The 20,227-nt window shown below is 44.3% G+C and overlaps 1 protein-coding gene across 1 annotated transcript in view; it reads right to left on the bottom strand.

Annotated features, from left to right (window-relative positions):
- LOC138770489 (vomeronasal type-2 receptor 26-like) overlaps positions 1-20,227 on the bottom strand; it is a 41,165-nt gene that overhangs the window by 7,916 nt on the left and 13,022 nt on the right. Inside the window, exons 3-4 of the mRNA XM_069949595.1 lie at positions 16,828-17,214; positions 13,917-14,138 (exon numbers count right to left, since the gene is read on the bottom strand). Of these exons, the coding sequence (XP_069805696.1) occupies positions 13,917-14,138; positions 16,828-17,214 (609 nt within the window). The remainder of the gene's footprint in view (positions 1-13,916; positions 14,139-16,827; positions 17,215-20,227) is intronic.

Here is a 20,227-nt window from a genome sequence, read left to right as displayed (position 1 = left end):
CCACCCAGCAAACTGTATTCTCTACTTGTAACACCACAGAACACACTGCATTCTCTACCTGTAACACTACACAGTGCTCTATTCTCTACCTGTACCACCACAAGGCACGCTGTTTTCTCTACCTGTAACACTACACAGCATGCTGTATTCTCTACCTGTTACACCACACAGCACGCTGTGTTCTCTACCTGTAACACCACACAGAACATTGTATTCTCTACCTGTAACACCACACAGCACACTGTATTCTCTAACTGTAACCTCACACAGCACGCTGTATTCTCTACCTGTAACACCACAGAGCACACTGCATTCTCTACCTTTAACACCACACAGTGCTGTATTCTCTACCTGTACCACCACACAGCACGCTGTATTCTCTACCTGTAACACCACACAGCACACTGTATTCTCGACCTGTAACACCACCCAGCACACTGTATTTTCTACCTGTAACAGCACACAGCACTGTATTCTCTACCTGTAACACCACACAGCACACTGTATTCTCTACCTGTAACACCACACAGCACACTGTATTCTCTACCTGTAATACCACACAGCACGCTGTATTCTCTACCTGTAAAACCACACAGCACGCTGTATTCTCTACCTGTAACACCACACAGCACACGGTATTCTCTACCTGTAACACCACACAGCACACTGTATTCTCTACCTGTAACACACAGCACGCTGTATTCTCTACCTGTAACATCACACAAAGCACGCTGTATTCTCTACCTGTAACACCACACAGCACGCTGTATTCTCTACCTGTAACACCACACATCACGCTGTGTGCTTAAGTCATGATTAAGGGACCATGTTCTGAAACGCGTCGGCGTGTTTTTTTTTATTGCTGTTTGGATTTTTAGGAGCATTTCTTTATAAAGACTTTATATTTTACTTTGGAGCTGTGGATTTCACCTTTTTGCACAATGCCACCGAAAAATGGCCCGGACTCCTTGTCTCCACCTGCTCCAGATCTAATGAGGACCAGCACTACTGGTTGCTGCACACATGGTGAGCTGATCCATTTACCTACACGCTGTATTCTCTGCCTGTAAAACCACACAGAGCACTGTATTCTCTACCTGTAACACGACACAGATCACTGTATTCTCGACCTGTAACACCACACAGCGCGCTGTATTCTCTACCTGTAACACCAGACAGTGCACTGTATTCTCTACCTGTAACACCACCCAGCACACTGTATTCTCTACCTGTAACAGCACACAGCACTGTATTCTCTACCTGTAACACCAGACAGCACACTGTATTCTCTACCTGTAACACCACCCAGCAAACTGTATTCTCTACTTGTAACACCACAGAACACACTGCATTCTCTACCTGTAACACTACACAGTGCTCTATTCTCTACCTGTACCACCACAAGGCACGCTGTTTTCTCTACCTGTAACACTACACAGCATGCTGTATTCTCTACCTGTTACACCACACAGCACGCTGTGTTCTCTACCTGTAACACCACACAGAACATTGTATTCTCTACCTGTAACACCACACAGCACACTGTATTCTCTAACTGTAACCTCACACAGCACGCTGTATTCTCTACCTGTAACACCACAGAGCACACTGCATTCTCTACCTTTAACACCACACAGTGCTGTATTCTCTACCTGTACCATCACACAGCACGCTGTATTCTCTACCTGTAACACCACACAGCACACTGTATTCTCGACCTGTAACACCATCCAGCACACTGTATTTTCTACCTGTAACAGCACACAGCACTGTATTCTCTACCTGTAACACCACACAGCACACTGTATTCTCTACCTGTAACACCACACAGCACACTGTATTCTCTACCTGTAATACCACACAGCACGCTGTATTCTCTACCTGTAAAACCACACAGCACGCTGTATTCTCTACCTGTAACACCACACAGCACACGGTATTCTCTACCTGTAACACCACACAGCACACTGTATTCTCTACCTGTAACACCACACAGCATGCTGTATTCTCTACCTGTAACACCACACAGCACTCTGTATTCTCTACCTGTAACACCACACAGCACGCTGTATTCTCTACCTGTAACATCACACAGCACACTGTATTCTCTACCTGTAACACCACACAGCATGCTGTATTCTCTACCTGTAACACCACACAGCACTCTGTATTCTCTACCTGTAACAACCCACGGCACGCTGTATTCTCTACTTGTAACACCACACAGCACGCTGTATTCTCTACCTGTAACACCACACAGCACACTGAATTCTCTACCTGTAACACCACACAGCACTCTGTATTGTCTACCTGTAACACCACACAGAACATTGTATTCTCTACCTGTAAACCAACACAGCGTGCTGTATTCTCTACCTGTAACACCACCCAGCGCACTGTATTCTCTACCTGTAACAGCACACAGCACTGTATTCTCTACCTGTAACACCACACAGCACACTGTATTCTCTACCTGTAACACCACACAGCACACTGTATTCTCTACCTGTAACACCACACAGCACTCTGTATTCTCTACCTGTAACAACCCACGGCACGCTGTATTCTCTACCTGTAACACCACACAGCACGCTGTATTCTCTACCTGTAACACCACACAGCACACTGAATTCTCTACCTGTAACACCACACAACACTCTGTATTGTCTACCTGTAACACCACACAGCATGCTGTATTCTCTACCTGTAACACCATACAGCATGCTGTATTCTCTACCTGTAACACCACACAGCACACTGTATTCTCTACCTGTAACACCACACAAAGTGCTGTATTCTCTACCTGTAACACCACACAGCACGCTGTGTGCTTAAGCCATGATTAAGGGACCATGTACTGAAACGCGTCGGCGTGTTTTTTTTATTGCTGTTTGGATTTTTAAGAGCATTTCTTAATAAAGACTTTATATTCTACTTTGGAGCTGTGGATTTCGACTTTTTGCACATTGCCACCAGAAAATGGCCCGGACTATTTGTCTCCACCTGCTCCAGATCTAATGAGGACCAGCACTACTTGTTGCTGCAAACATGGTGAGCTGATCCGTTTACCTACATGCTGTATTCTCTACCTGTAACACCACACAGAGCACTGTATTCTTTACCTGTAACACCACACAGCACGCTGTATTCTCTACCTGTAACACCACACAGCACACTCTATTCTTTACCTGTAACACCACACAGAACGCTGTATTCTCTACCTGTAACACCACACAGCACGCTGTATTCTCTACCTGTAACACTACGCTGTATTCTCTACTTGTAACACCACACAGCACGCTGTATTCTCTACCTTTAACACCACACAAAGCGCTGTATTCTCTACCTGTAACACCACACAGCACGCTGTATTCTCTACCTGTAACACCACACAGCACACTGTATTCTCTACCTGTAACACCACACAGCACGCTGTATTCTCTACCTGTAACACCACACAAAGCGCTGTATTCTGTACCTGTAACACTACACAGCACACTGTATTCTCTACCTGTAACACCACACAGCACGCTGTATTCTCTACCTTTAACACCACACAAAGTGCTGTATTCTCTACCTGTAACACCACACAAAGTGCTGTATTCTCTACCTGTAACACCACACAGCACGCTGTATTCTCTACCTGTAACACCACACAAAGCGCTGTATTCTCTACCTGTAACACCACACAGCACACTGTATTCTCTACCTGTAACACCACACAGCACGCTGTATTCTCTACCTTTAACACCACACAAAGTGCTGTATTCTCTACCTGTAACAACACACAGCACGCTGTGTGCTTAAGCCATGATTAAGGGACCATGTTCTGAAACGCGTCGGCATGTTTTTTTTTATTGCTGTTTGGATTTTTAAGAGCATTTCTTAATAAAGACTTTATATTCTACTTTGGAGCTGTGGATTTCGACTTTTTGCACATTGCCACCGGAAAATGGCCCGGACTCCTTGTCTCCACCTGCTCCAGATCTAATGAGGACCAGCACTACTGGTTGCTGCACACATGGTGAGCTGATCCGTTTACCTACATGCTGTATTCTCTACCTGTAACACCACACAGAGCACTGTATTCTCTACCTGTAACACCACACAGAGCACTGTATTCTTTACCTGTAACACCACAGAGCACACCATATTCTCTACCTGTAACACCACACAGCACACTCTATTTTTTACCTGTAACACCACACAGAACGCTGTATTCTCTACCTGTAACACCACGCTGTATTCTCTACTTGTAACACCATACAAAGCGCTGTATTCTCTACATGTAACACCACACAGCACGCTGTATTCTCTACCTGTAACATAACACAGCGCGCTGTATTCTCTACCTGTAAGACCACACAGCACGCTGTATTCTCAAGCTGTAACACCACAGAGCACGCTGTATTCTCTACCTGTAACATAACACAGCGCGCTGTATTCTCTACCTGTAACACCACACAGCACACTGTATTCTCTACCTGTAACACCACACAGCACGCTATATTCTCTACCTGTAACACCACACAGCACGCTGTATTCTCTACCTGTAACAGCACACAACACACTGTATTCTCTACCTGTAACACCACACAAAGCGCTGTATTCTCTACTTGTAACACCACACAGAACACTATATTCTCTACCTGTAACACACAGCACGCTGTATTCTCTACCTGTAACATCACACAAAGCACGCTGTATTCTCTACCTGTAACACCAAACAGCACACTGTATTCTCTACCTGTAACACCACACAGCACGCTGTATTCTCTACCTGTAACACCACACAAAGCGCTGTATTCTCTACCTTTAACACCACACAAAGTGCTGTATTCTCTACCTGTAACACCACACATCACGCTGTGTGCTTAAGCCATGATTAAGGGACCATGTTCTGAAACGCGTCGGGGTGTTTTTTTTTATTGCTGTTTGGATTTTTAGGAGCATTTCTTAATAAAGACTTTATATTTTACTTTGGAGCTGTGGATTTCACCTTTTTGCACAATGCCACCGAAAAATGGCCCGGACTCCTTGTCTCCACCTGCTCCAGATCTAATGAGGACCAGCACTACTGGTTGCTGCACACATGGTGAGCTGATCCATTTACCTACACGCTGTATTCTCTGCCTGTAAAACCACACAGAGCACTGTATTCTCTACCTGTAACACGACACAGATCACTGTATTCTCGACCTGTAACACCACACAGCGCGCTGTATTCTCTACCTGTAACACCACAGAGCACTGTATTCTCTACCTGTAACAGCACACAGCACTGTATTCTCTACCTGTAACACCACCCAGCAAACTGTATTCTCTACTTGTAACACCACAGAACACACTGCATTCTCTACCTGTAACACTACACAGTGCTCTATTCTCTACCTGTACCACCACAAGGCACGCTGTTTTCTCTACCTGTAACACTACACAGCATGCTGTATTCTCTACCTGTTACACCACACAGCACGCTGTGTTCTCTACCTGTAACACCACACAGAACATTGTATTCTCTACCTGTAACACCACACAGCACACTGTATTCTCGAACTGTAACCTCACACAGCACGCTGTATTCTCTACCTGTAACACCACAGAGCACACTGCATTCTCTACCTTTAACACCACACAGTGCTGTATTCTCTACCTGTACCACCACACAGCACGCTGTATTCTCTACCTGTAACACCACACAGCACTCTGTATTCTCGACCTGTAACACCACCCAGCACACTGTATTCTCTACCTGTAACACCACAGAGCACACTGCATTCTCTACCTTTAACACCACACAGTGCTGTATTCTCTACCTGTACCACCACACAGCACGCTGTATTCTCTACCTGTAACACCACACAGCACTCTGTATTCTCGACCTGTAACACCACCCAGCACACTGTATTCTCTACCTGTAACAGCACACAGCACTGTATTCTCTACCTGTAACACCACACAGCACACTGTATTCTCTACCTGTAACACCACACAGCACACTGTATTCTCTACCTGTAATACCACACAGCACGCTGTATTCTCTACCTGTAAAACCACACAGCACGCTGTATTCTCTACCTGTAACACCACACAGCACACGGTATTCTCTACCTGTAACACCACACAGCACACTGTATTCTCTACCTGTAACACCACACAGCATGCTGTATTCTCTACCTGTAACACCACACAGCACTCTGTATTCTCTACCTGTAACACCACACAGCACGCTGTATTCTCTACCTGTAACAGCACACAGCACTGTATTCTCTACCTGTAACACCACACAGCATGCTGTATTCTCTACCTGTAACACCACACAGCACTCTGTATTCTCTACCTGTAACAACCCACGGCACGCTGTATTCTCTACCTGTAACACCACACAGCACGCTGTATTCTCTACCTGTAACACCACACAGCACACTGAATTCTCTACCTGTAACACCACACAGCACTCTGTATTGTCTACCTGTAACACCACACAGAACATTGTATTCTCTACCTGTAAACCAACACAGCACACTGTATTCTCTACCTGTAACACCCCACAGTGCTGTATTCTCTACCTGTATCAACACACAGCACGCTGTATTCTCTACCTGTAACACCACACAGCACGCTGTATTCTCTACCTGTAACACCACAGAGCAAGCTGTATTCTCTACCTGTAACACCACACAGCGCGCTGTATTCTCTACCTGTAACACCACACAGCGTGCTGTATTCTCTACCTGTAACACCACCCAGCGCACTGTATTCTCTACCTGTAACAGCACACAGCACTGTATTCTCTACCTGTAACACCACACAGCACACTGTATTCTCTACCTGTAACACCACACAGCACACTGTATTCTCTACCTGTAACACCACACAGCACTCTGTATTCTCTACCTGTAACAACCCACGGCACGCTGTATTCTCTACCTGTAACACCACACAGCACGCTGTATTCTCTACCTGTAACACCACACAGCACACTGAATTCTCTACCTGTAACACCACACAGCACTCTGTATTGTCTACCTGTAACACCACACAGAACATTGTATTCTCTACCTGTAAACCAACACAGCACACTGTATTCTCTACCTGTAACACCACACAGTGCTGTATTCTCTACCTGTACCAACACACAGCACGCTGTATTCTCTACCTGTAACACCACACAGCACGCTGTATTCTCTACCTGTAACACCACAGAGCAAGCTGTATTCTCTACCTGTAACACCACACAGCGCGCTGTATTCTCTACCTGTAACACCACACAGCGTGCTGTATTCTCTACCTGTAACACCACACAGCACACTGTATTCTCTACCTGTAACACCACACAGCACGCTGTATTCTTTACCTGTAACACCACACAGCCTGCTGTATTCTCGAACTGTAACACCACACGAAGCGCTGTATTCTCTACATGTAACACCACACAAAGCGCTGTTTTCTCTACCTGTAACACCACACAGCACGCTGTTTTCTCTACCTGTAACACCACACAAAGCGCTGTATTCTGTACCTGTAACACTACACAGCACGCTGTTTTCTCTACCTGTAACACCACACAAAGCGCTGTATTCTGTACCTGTAACACTACACAGCACGCTGTATTCTCTACCTGTAACACCACATAGCATGCTGTATTCTCTACCTGTAACACCATACAGCATGCTGTATTCTCTACCTGTAACACCACACAGCACACTGTATTCTCTACCTGTAACACCACACAAAGTGCTGTATTCTCTACCTGTAACACCACACAGCACGCTGTGTGCTTAAGCCATGATTAAGGGACCATGTACTGAAACGCGTCGGCGTGTTTTTTTTATTGCTGTTTGGATTTTTAAGAGCATTTCTTAATAAAGACTTTATATTCTACTTTGGAGCTGTGGATTTCGACTTTTTGCACATTGCCACCAGAAAATGGCCCGGACTATTTGTCTCCACCTGCTCCAGATCTAATGAGGACCAGCACTACTTGTTGCTGCAAACATGGTGAGCTGATCCGTTTACCTACATGCTGTATTCTCTACCTGTAACACCACACAGAGCACTGTATTCTTTACCTGTAACACCACACAGCACGCTGTATTCTCTACCTGTAACACCACACAGCACACTCTATTCTTTACCTGTAACACCACACAGAACGCTGTATTCTCTACCTGTAACACCACACAGCACGCTGTATTCTCTACCTGTAACACTACGCTGTATTCTCTACTTGTAACACCACACAGCACGCTGTATTCTCTACCTTTAACACCACACAAAGCGCTGTATTCTCTACCTGTAACACCACACAGCACGCTGTATTCTCTACCTGTAACACCACACAGCACACTGTATTCTCTACCTGTAACACCACACAGCACACTGTATTCTCTACCTGTAACACCACACAGCACGCTGTATTCTCTACCTGTAACTCCACACAAAGCGCTGTATTCTGTACCTGTAACACTACACAGCACACTGTATTCTCTACCTGTAACACCACACAGCACGCGGTATTCTCTACCTTTAACACCACACAAAGTGCTGTATTCTCTACCTGTAACACCACACAAAGTGCTGTATTCTCTACCTGTAACACCACACAGCACGCTGTATTCTCTACCTGTAACACCACACAAAGCGCTGTATTCTCTACCTGTAACACCACACAGCACACTGTATTCTCTACCTGTAACACCACACAGCACGCTGTATTCTCTACCTTTAACACCACACAAAGTGCTGTATTCTTTACCTGTAACAACACACAGCACGCTGTGTGCTTAAGCCATGATTAAGGGACCATGTTCTGAAACGCGTCGGCATGTTTTTTTTTATTGCTGTTTGGATTTTTAAGAGCATTTCTTAATAAAGACTTTATATTCTACTTTGGAGCTGTGGATTTAGACTTTTTGCACATTGCCACCGGAAAATGGCCCGGACTCCTTGTCTCCACCTGCTCCAGATCTAATGAGGACCAGCACTACTTGTTGCTGCACACATGGTGAGCTGATCCGTTTACCTACATGCTGTATTCTCTACCTGTAACACCACACAGAGCACTGTATTCTCTACCTGTAACACCACACAGAGCACTGTATTCTTTACCTGTAACACCACAGAGCACGCCATATTCTCTCCCTGTAACACCACACAGCACACTCTATTTTTTACCTGTAACACCACACAGCACACTCTATTTTTTACCTGTAACACCACACAGAACGCTGTATTCTCTACCTGTAACACCACGCTGTATTCTCTACCTGTAACACCACACAAAGCGCTGTATTCTCTACCTGTAACACCACACAGCACGCTGTATTCTCTACCTGTAACACCACACAAAGCGCTGTATTCTCTACCTGAAACACCACACAGCACGCTGTATTCTCTACCTGTAACACCACACAGCACACTGTATTCTCTACCTGTAACACCACACAGCACACTGTATTCTCTACCTTTAACACCACACAAAGTGTTGTATTTTCTACCTGTAACACTACACAGCACGCTGTGTGCTTAAGCCATGATTAAGGGACCATGTTCTGAAACGCGTCGGCGTGTTTTTTTTTATTGCTGTTTGGATTTTTAAGAGCATTTCTTAATAAAGACTTTATATTCTACTTTGGAGCTGTGGATTTCGACTCTTTGCACATTGCCACCGGAAAATGGCCCGAACTCCTTGTCTCCACCTGCTCCAGATCTAATGAGGACCAGCACTACTGGTTGCTGCACACATGGTGAGCTGATCCGTTTACCTACATGCTGTATTCTCTACCTGTAACACCACACAGAGCACTGTATTCTCTACCTGTAACACCACACAGAGCACTGTATTCTTTACCTGTAACACCAAACATCACGCTGTATTCTCTACCTGTAACACCACAAAGCACACTCTATTTTCTACCTGTAACACCACACAGAACGCTGTATTCTCTACTTGTAACACCACACAGCACGCTGTATTCTCTACCTGTAACACCACACAGCAAGCTGTATTCTCTACCTGTAACACCACACAGCACGCTGTATTCTCTACCTTTAACACCACACAAAGTGCTGTATTCTCTACCTGTAACACCACACAGCACGCTGTATTCTCTACCTGTAACACCAAACAGCACACTGTATTCTCTACCTGTAACAACACACAGCACGCTGTTTTCTCTACCTGTAACACCACACAGCACGCTGTGTGCTTAAGCCATGATTAAGGGACCATGTTCTGAAACGCGTCGGCATGTTTTTTTTATTGCTGTTTGGATTTTTAAGAGCATTTCTTAATAAAGACTTTATATTCTACTTTGGAGTTGTGGATTTCGACTTTTTGCACATTGCCACCGGAAAATGGCCCGGACTCCTTGTCTCCACCTGCTCCAGATCTAATGAGGACCAGCACTACTTGTTGCTGCACACATGGTGAGCTGACCCGTTTACCTACATGCTGTATTCTCTACCTGTAACACCACACAGAGCACTGTATTCTCTACCTGTAACACCACACAGAGCACTGTATTCTTTACCTGTAACACCACAGAGCACGCCATATTCTCTACCTGTAACACCACACAGCACACTCTATTTTTTACCTGTAACACCACACAGAACGCTGTATTCTCTACCTGTAACACCACGCTGTATTCTCTACTTGTAACACCATACAAAGCGCTGTATTCTCTACATGTAACACCACACAGCACGCTGTATTCTCTACCTGTAACACCACACAAAGCGCTGTATTCTCTACCTGAAACACCACACAGCACGCTGTATTCTCTACCTGTAACACCACACAGCACACTGTATTCTCTACCTGTAACACCACAAAGCACACTGTATTCTCTACCTGTAACACCACAAAGCACACTGTATTCTCTACCTTTAACACCACACAAAGTGCTGTATTTTCTACCTGTAACACCACACAGCACGCTGTGTGCTTAAGCCATGATTAAGGGACCATGTTCTGAAACGCGTCGGCGTGTTTTTTTTTTTATTGCTGTTTGGATTTTTAAGAGCATTTCTTAATAAAGACTTTATATTCTACTTTGGAGCTGTGGATTTCGACTCTTTGCACATTGCCACCGGAAAATGGCCCGAACTCCTTGTCTCCACCTGCTCCAGATCTAATGAGGACCAGCACTACTGGTTGCTGCACACATGGTGAGCTGATCCGTTTACCTACATGCTGTATTCTCTACCTGTAACACCACACAGAGCACTGTATTCTCTACCTGTAACACCACACAGAGCACTGTATTCTTTACCTGTAACACCAAACATCACGCTGTATTCTCTACCTGTAACACCACACAGCACACTCTATTTTCTACCTGTAACACCACACAGAACGCTGTATTCTCTACCTGTAACACCACACAGCATGCTGTATTCCTTACCTGTAACACCACACAGCACGCTGTATTCTCTACCTGTAACACCACGCTGTATTCTCTACCTGTAACACCATACAGCACGCTGTATTCTCTACCTGTAACACCACACAGCACACTCTATTCCCAACCTGTAACGCTGATATTGGCATAAAGTAAAGAACTTTTAGATTTCTTTTTTCTTTTCATTTCCACACACATATTAAGATCAAGCATCTGTTATCTTTGAAGTTGAGCCCCACAATAAAGCTGTGATCCTCTCTGCATCATTTACTTGTGTTACTGCATCATTTTTTGAATTTGCTGCAGTACTGCAATGACACTTCATTTCACAGCACACTTCTGCACAATCAGTGAAATCAGTGCAACACCTGCTTCTGGCTGGCCAGAACACCACGCCCTGCCCCCCGTCTGCATCATCAGCTTGATTTCAGCAAACACACACAATGTAAGACAGAGGCATGGAAGATTTGTCTCCTAAGGTGGGAGAGCAGAAGGAGCAGGAGACAATGTGGATTTGCACAGAGGCCATTTTTTTTCACTTCCTGAATTTCTATCAGCTACCAGTGTGGCAGAACCGTACAGATACGGTAATACATTATATAGACACATATACTTAACTTTTAATGTACTTTTAATAGAAAACAAGTTTTTCTTATCCGGAGTTCCCCTTCAAAGGGAAGCTATAAGCAGCTTAGAAGCATCTAACATGCTGATATATCCCTATAGCACAAAAGTCACTGAGGATGAAGGTGTAAGAAATGTAAGAAACATTTTCTTACCTTGATCCTTAGGGTGTGTGCCCACTACGGAATTCCGGTGGATCACCTGCCGCGGATTCCGCAGCTCAGCCGCACACATTTCTGCTGGTCCCATAGGCTTCATTCTATGGTTTACTAGATTCTGTCATCCGCCCGAAGAATGAGCGGAGTCAGTCGTCGGGCAGATGACGGAATCTGCCAAACCATACAATGAAGCTTATGGGATCAGAAGAGATGCGCATGCCACGATCGGGGAAGAGCAGCGGAATCCACAGCAGGTGATTCGCCTGGATTCTGTAGAGTGGACATACCCTAACTTTGTAGATATGTATACTTTGTAGTTTATTAGATGTGTAAGTGTGGTGGTTTGTAGCACTGGGGGCAGGACTACTGCCCTCAGTGCACCAATCTGCCCAGACTCGCTGAACATTGGGGAGGCGCTCTACACTGACATCACTCTGCCACTCATCACTGCAGAGAGCCACATGAATAGTCACCAGGAAGTGTGGGCCTGCCAGGGCAGATTGCTAGGCCCGCCCCCAGTGCACTAAACCATCTCATTTACATATCTTAAAAACAACAAAGTTCCCGAAAATGGCATCAAGGATCAAGGTAAGAAAACGGTCTTATTTTTTTTTTTTTTTATGGGAACCCGTCACCCTGAAAATGCTACCTAAATTATAGGCATCATGTTATAGAGCAGAAGCAGCTGAGCTGATTGATTTATATCTTTATGGGGAAAGATTCAGACCTGCAATTTATTCATTTAAATCTCTGATCTTTCCATACTAAGGAGTCTAGCCCTTTAAGTGACACTGCCCACTGGACTCCTTACCACAGAATGAGCAGAGATTTCAAGTAACATGTTACAGGTTATGCAGATATTTCCCCCCAATTAAAGATATCAATCTGCTCAGCCCTTCCTGCTCTATAACATGGTGTCAATACATCAGCTAGTATTCTTTGAAGAAAGGTTCCCTTTAAGCTGCTTTGGGGTAACATCATCAATCTACTTCAATGTATTAATATTTTGCCCTTTATGTGCGATAATAGCAAAATGTATGATGCAAATTGTTCTGCATATGATATAAACAGGAGTATGGTCCCTTAGAATTGTTGCTTCTGGCAAAACCTATTAAACATTAAAGGACAACTCCGCTGGACCCCTTCCCCCCAAAAAAACACAGACACCATACTCACCATCCCTCCGGTGATGATCGCCACTCCATTCGCCCGCCGTCCGCCTCACCGTCACCGCCGTCCGCCATCCAGCGCTGTCTCTGACTTCCGCACCGGCAGCCTTTTCATTGGCTGGAGCGCATCACATGGCTTCCAGCAACCTCAGCCAATCAGGGCTGAGCAAGCTGGAAGCCATGTGATGCGCTCCAGCCAATGAAAAGGCTGCTGGTGCGCATGTGCACCAGCAGCCTTTTCCATCCCATTCACTCTCTATGAAGACGCCGAGGAGGAAGAAGACCCGGACCGCCCCCCGGCTCTGACGTCGTCGTCACCAGATGCCGCCCGGGAGAAGAGGACCGTGACGACCGTAATAAGTAATGTATACATTCTTTAACTTCCGGGCGGGGGGGTCGGGGGTCCGAAAGTGGGGGAAGGGGGCCAGACCGGGTATTTAACCACATTACAAAGTTATATAACTTTGTAATGTGTGTTAAATAAGCTAAAAGAAAATTCGTCGGACTTGTCCTTTAAAAATGACTGTACAATAAACTGAATTGAAACCATTATTCACCTGATTAAATGTTGGGCTCCATCTTATTAATGTTTTATTAATTAGCAGCTGATTGGAGGAACTTGGATCAAACTGTCCAACCTTAACAGCATGAAGACTCTCATTAGGAAATACTATCCAGTTTAAAACATCAAACCCTAAACGCATGTCTCCGTGTTCATCAAACTGCACGGCACCGCCCACATTGTTTGTGAATGAGATTTTCTTCAAATATTTGTGGAGCTAAAAAAAAAAAAAAAAAGATGTTCATTTAAAGTTAACAATGTCAAAAGTATCAACTGTTACTCAAAAAGTCATCATAACGTCAGTTTTCTTATTTCTCTAGTGCACAGGAATGAGATGGAAGCAGCACATCTTTTCAATTACTAAAAAGAAAAAACAAATTATACCACCTTGACGTCGGCACATAGATCCAGGTGGCGCAGTACATTTTTAAAACTGCTGCACGGTTACCATTATCTGCGACACTTTCTTAAACTGCAATTCTGCCCACTCTAGGCACTTGAAGCGCCCTTCGCCCCCAGTCCACCGATATCTGTGTCATCTGGCTTGTTGCTAAAAAATGTTCTTTATCCCAGGCTGATAGTGTAGCTTAGGTTGGTCAGTAACACTGTCTGCGTCGGCCGCTGCTGTATCTTAGGGCCATCGCCCACCTGCTTTGGCTGTCAATCATTCTGCGGGAGGGGGAAGTCTGTGACCTAAAAAATACAGCTATTTTTTTGTTGTTTTTTTTTTTAGCAACACAGTGGCTCACACAGAAGCGGTGACACTTTGTCATCATTTTTTTTTTTCCGTTTAAGAACCTTTCTAAGAAGTTAAGAAGTGATGATGTTTGTTTGATTAATTTACTACCTGCAAAAACTGTAATGACACGTCATGAGAAACTCTGTGAGTTAACTATAAGGTTGCTAATGGGACTGGGTTTCTATAATGGAAAGCCTACAGGCCCCCCTCACTAAATTAGATGTCACTGCTGATCAGCACAGTAATGTGTACCTGCCTCCTTCACCCCTGCTGCTTGAGAGGGGCAAGAGACTGCATGTGAGGTGGGAGTGAGAGCTGAAGGCCCTCCGGTGATTTCATACCCAAATAATCATCCACGTGGGAAGATTGTCCGACTGTAAGCTGTGGGGTAGTGCGGCGTTTAACATTTGTTCACTAAATAACACACATTACAAAGTTATACAACTTTGTAATGTGTGTTATTTAAGTAAATGGCCCCCTTCCCCGTGTCCCCCCCACCCCGGAAGTATGGTGCAGTATACTTACTGATTTGCCGCTCCAGCCGCCCCTCCCGCCAATCACGGCTGAGCAGCTGATGACGCAGCAGAGGGGGGCTGGCATGAGGGAAGGCTGGGGCGGTCCGGCTGGCCTCCCAAAGATAACGTTGTCGACCCGAGATGGCGGCCGGGGTCGACAGCAATTCAGTAAGTATATCGTACCACGCTTCCGGGGTGGGGGGGCACGGGGAAGGGGGCCATTTACTTAAATAACACACATTACAAAGTTGTATAACTTTGTATTGTGTTTTATTTAGTGAATAATTGTTAAACGCCGCACTACCCCTTTAAACTTACCAGTCCCGCTGCAACAACAGTCACAAGACTACCACTTACAGTCAGCTGCCGGTCTCCTGTATTTCTCAGCCTAGTGACATCATGCCTCTGATCAAAAAATGCCTGCTTAGCCAATCACTGACTGAGGTGGGACGCCTCTGCAGTCACTGATTGGCTAAGTGCATAGTTCCTGTGGGGTGGTGATGACACGAGAACAGGAGATATAGGAGACCAGTGAGTAACGTTGAACATTGGCCCTCCCTCTACGGGAATACTGGTAAAAGGCAAATATAATAAGTATATGATTTTTTTTTGTATGTACTATCCCTTAAATGTTAAAGACATCAGTCTGTCATGGACTATCTGATAGCACTTTACACATTGAGGCTATGTTCACACTACGTATCTTTCCGGCCGTAGTGCGAAACGTGAATATACGCCCGTAGTTTTGAGGTTGATGCGTTCGCTTGAAAGTATACGATATACGGCCGCACAATGCACACTACGTATGAGCTTACGGCCGGATCGTATACAGCGCCGTGAAAAATGAACAAGACCATTGTTTGAGGACGGAAATGTTGAAACTCACGGCCGTGGATTTCAGTGCGGTCCCGTACGGAGTACTTATTTCAGCCAAATTGAACTTGATTTTTCGATCCAAAAGGTTCTGTGAGTTTTATTGGGCTGGGCGAAGATTTCCAAGTAAATGACCTGTTTCAGATCGCTACGAATCAAGCTAGGGAAGCATAACTGTACTACGGACCTATGTTCGCGGTTTGTACGCATCCGGCCGCATGTCGATTTTTCCCACGCCCGTAGTTTCAGCCGCGCATGTATGGCGGCGTACGAAATGCGGCCGGACTCATACGCAGTGTGAACATAGCCTAATATTGATTTCATTATTATATCATTTCTACTAAATACAATGATCATAAATGATACTTCACCCTACAAGCCCCATGATCAAAACGTTTAACCACTTCCGTCGTAACGTGGGATTGCATGTTATGTAACGAATGTGCTAAGGCATACGCGGCATTATACAAGCTGTAACTGTAGGAGGAGATATGTGTGTATATATGCTTATACTCTGAATTCAGAATTGTTTCATTCCCAGTGCAAAACTCTATAGATTTCTGAAATCCATGTACACAATGAAAAAGTTCATTCCAGGCACGATTAATAAAGATATCATTGGGGTATTGTTGAGGATGAACATTTCCTATAAACTCCGAGAGTTCAGCCATATCATTGGCATGAAGAACAAAAGCCAAACTGCCATTGAACGGAATAAAGTTTAAAAATGCTAAATCAAATTCAGCCGAGACTTCCCACTGAGCGGAAATAATCCATACCTTCTCTGGTATGGGAAAAATATACAATATAATCTGCAATGTAAACATGTAGTCTTTATCCCCATAGGCAATAATTACAGTGGCTAGAGTAGTTCTTAAGGTTTCGACAATGTCCAGCTTTTTTCTTTCATTTAAAGAATCATGGTAAGGAAGGAACTCCAGAAATGCTACACATGCATTGCTTTTCGCTAACTCTTTTTGCAGGGCTTGACTGGCTTTCAGACCTGATTCATTGTCTGGCACAAATATACCAATCCAGGTCCATCCAAAATATTGTATCAGCTTAGCTATAGCTTGAAATTGCACATTTTCGTTAGGGACAGTGCGATAGAAAGAGGGAAACTGGGCCTTGTCACTGAGAAGTGAATCCATTGTTGAATAACTAATCTAAGGGGAAATGAAGAATTAGATAGAACATTTTATACATCATAAGACAGTAACAGTTTGGATTTTTTCATAAGAAGGACTCTTGTGCGTCACTCACTTGGTCCTTCATTTGTTTCCCAAATGACATAAGGGGCAAATAAGAAATTAAATAGCATAGGTAGGTTATATGTCAGGGCGGTATTAGTGGTTAGCCAGCAAAAACTTTTTCTTTCAAATAACCAGAAAGTTATATCGATTTGTAATTTACTTCTATTTAACCCTTAGAGGACCGGGCCAATTTCAATTTTTGCGTCTTCGTTTTTTCCTCCTTGTGCTTAAAAGGCCATAGCAGTTGCATTTTTTCACCTAGAAAACCCCATGAGCCCTTATTTTTTCCGAAACTAATTGTATTTTGCAATGACAGGCTGAATTTTTTCATAAAGTACACTGCGAAACCAGAAAAAAATTCAATGTGTGGTGAAAAAAAAAAAAAAAAAAAAAAAATAAAATTTGTTTTATTTTTTTTTTTTTTTTTTTTTTTCGTTTTTACGCCGCTCACCCTGGGGTAAAACTGACTTCTTTTATATGTTCCTTAAGTTGTTACGATTACAATGTTATGTAACATGTAGAATTTTTATTTTATTTGATGGCTTGTAAAAAAATTCAAACCATTGTTAACAAATATATGTTCCTTAAAATTGCTCCATTCCCAGGCTTATAACGCTTTTATCCTTTGGTCTATGGGGCTGTGTGAGGTGTCATTTTTTGCCGCATGATGTGTTCTTTCTATCGGTACCTTGATTGTAAATATGCGACTTTTTGATCGCTTTTTATTACAATTTTTATGGATTTGATGCGACCAAAAATGTGCAATTTTGCACTTTGGGATTTTTTTGCACTTACGCTGTTTACCGTGCGAGATCAGGAGTGTAATAAATTAATAGTTCAGGCGATTACGCATGCGGTGATACTAACATGTTTATTTATTTATTTATTTTTATAACATGGGAAAAGGGGGGGGATTCACACTTTTATTAGATAATTTATTAGATAATTTTATTAAATAAACATACTACATATTGTTTAGTAACAATAACATTATTGTTAAAAAAAAATGTATAAAAAGCAATCGAAATTTTTCTGTTACACAAATATGATATTAATAAAAACTAGAGAACGTGGCGCAAAAAAATGACACCCCAACTAGCCCAGTAGGTGGAAAAATAAAAGCGCTTTGACTCTTAGAAGGCGGAGAGGAACATTGCATTAAAAGGGTAGTGCGGTGCTAGACTTTTATGTAAATCCAGCACCACATTACAATGTTATATAACTCTGTAATGTGATGCTGTTACCTGTTCTGCCGTCTTCACACACTTTTAAGATGTCCCGTCCACCGCCGGAAGTTCTGTAGTTCCTAGGTTTTTCTCAGAGGCCATTTTGTGCCAATTGTCACGTGTTGCGGGCCATCCCGCGCTGTGCTGTGCCGTCCGTCCCCTGTTTCCCCGCCTACAGCTTGTCCCATGGTTCGGCCCCCCTCTCTGAAACCTTGGCTCTTCTCCCATTGGCTAACATGCAGCATCACATGCTGCCACCGCCATCCAATAGATTCCCGTGTACGGCGCATGCGCCGCTCGGAACAGCAGCATCTCCTGTGTACATTCCCAATGTGTCTCCGCTCTGTATTCGCTCATTGCGATTTCTATATAATCGCAAAGAGCGAGTACAGTGTCAGACACCCTGGGATGCTTGTGCCCCTACGCACAATTCATTATCTGGCACTGTCTCTCCGCCCGGCCATCATTGTACAGTTTTAGACAATGGATTCCCTGAATGCTTCCACAAGAGATGTCGGGATTCCCAAAGTGTACTCGCTCTCTGTGATTTGTAGGTAATCGCAGAGAGCGAGAACAGGAAGAGACACTCTTGGATCCTTGTGTCACAAATATAGTGACAGGAGGGAGATGGAGCAGAGTGGTCACGGAGCAGCACTGGTCCGATCCTCGGCCTGAAAACGTCTCCCCTCCTCCTCCTGGTATGTGGTCTGTGTTCATGTGCAACTGCCTGGGGGAGAGAGGCCCTGACCCAGACACTCCGAGGCTGCAGCCCTTCCCCCTAAACTCATTATTTGTGTCAGGGGAGCATCTGTGGCTGTGACAGCGGGCAGACGGGGGGGGGGGGGGGGGGGGGGTTTATAGCAGCAGCAGCTCTACCTTGTGTGGATTACTGACGGTGACTGCAGGGCTACGTCACTGGGATCAAGGACGGGCACTACAGGGCTGGGGGTGTGATCAGAGTAGAGGGGAGCAATATGGATTAGGTGGGCGGGTAGAGGGGACGGCAATATCATGTAATGATGCGAGCTGCAGCCTGGGAGTTGTAGGCATTCAGCAGCGCGCACCACACTGGCTCAGACAGGAAGTGCGGGCTTTTTGAAAAATCAACAGATGGCCGACCGGAGGCTGGGAAAAGGGCGTCTGGGGTCCTGGCAATGCAGAACATTGTAGGTAGGATGAATGAGCAACTAGGGTAATGTTTGGTTAATTTCATGCAGCGCCGCACTACTCCTTCAGGGTACAAACCCACTTGACGTATTTGCTGCGTGAATCAGTCTTAAAAATAAGCAGGCAAAACGCAGGTTGGCTTTATACAATTGTTCTGTGTTAAAATACGCAATTGCGTATTTTTGAAGCATGAAGCTTGTTGTTAGCAAAGCATCAGTTGTTAACAACCTGTGTGAAAAACGCATGTAGCTTCATGCTTCAAAAATACGCAATTGCGTATTTTAACACAGAACAATTGTATAAAGCCAACCTGCGTTTTGCCTGCTTATTTTTAAGACTGATTCACGCAGCAAATACGTCAAGTGGGTTTGTACCCTTAGGCTGGGTTCACACTATGTATATTTCAGTCAGTATTGTGGTCCTCATATTGCAACCAAAACCAGGAGTGGATTAGAAACACAGAAAGGATCTGTCCACACAATGTTGAAATTGAGTGGATGGCCACCATATAACATGTTTTAAATATGCCATAT

The sequence above is a fragment of the Dendropsophus ebraccatus genome, chromosome 13 (genome assembly GCF_027789765.1).
Source record: "Dendropsophus ebraccatus isolate aDenEbr1 chromosome 13, aDenEbr1.pat, whole genome shotgun sequence".
NCBI classification, from domain to species: domain Eukaryota; kingdom Metazoa; phylum Chordata; class Amphibia; order Anura; family Hylidae; genus Dendropsophus; species Dendropsophus ebraccatus.
The sequence above is the reverse complement of the archived record's forward strand: the minus strand, read 5'-3'. Positions and strand labels throughout refer to the sequence as shown.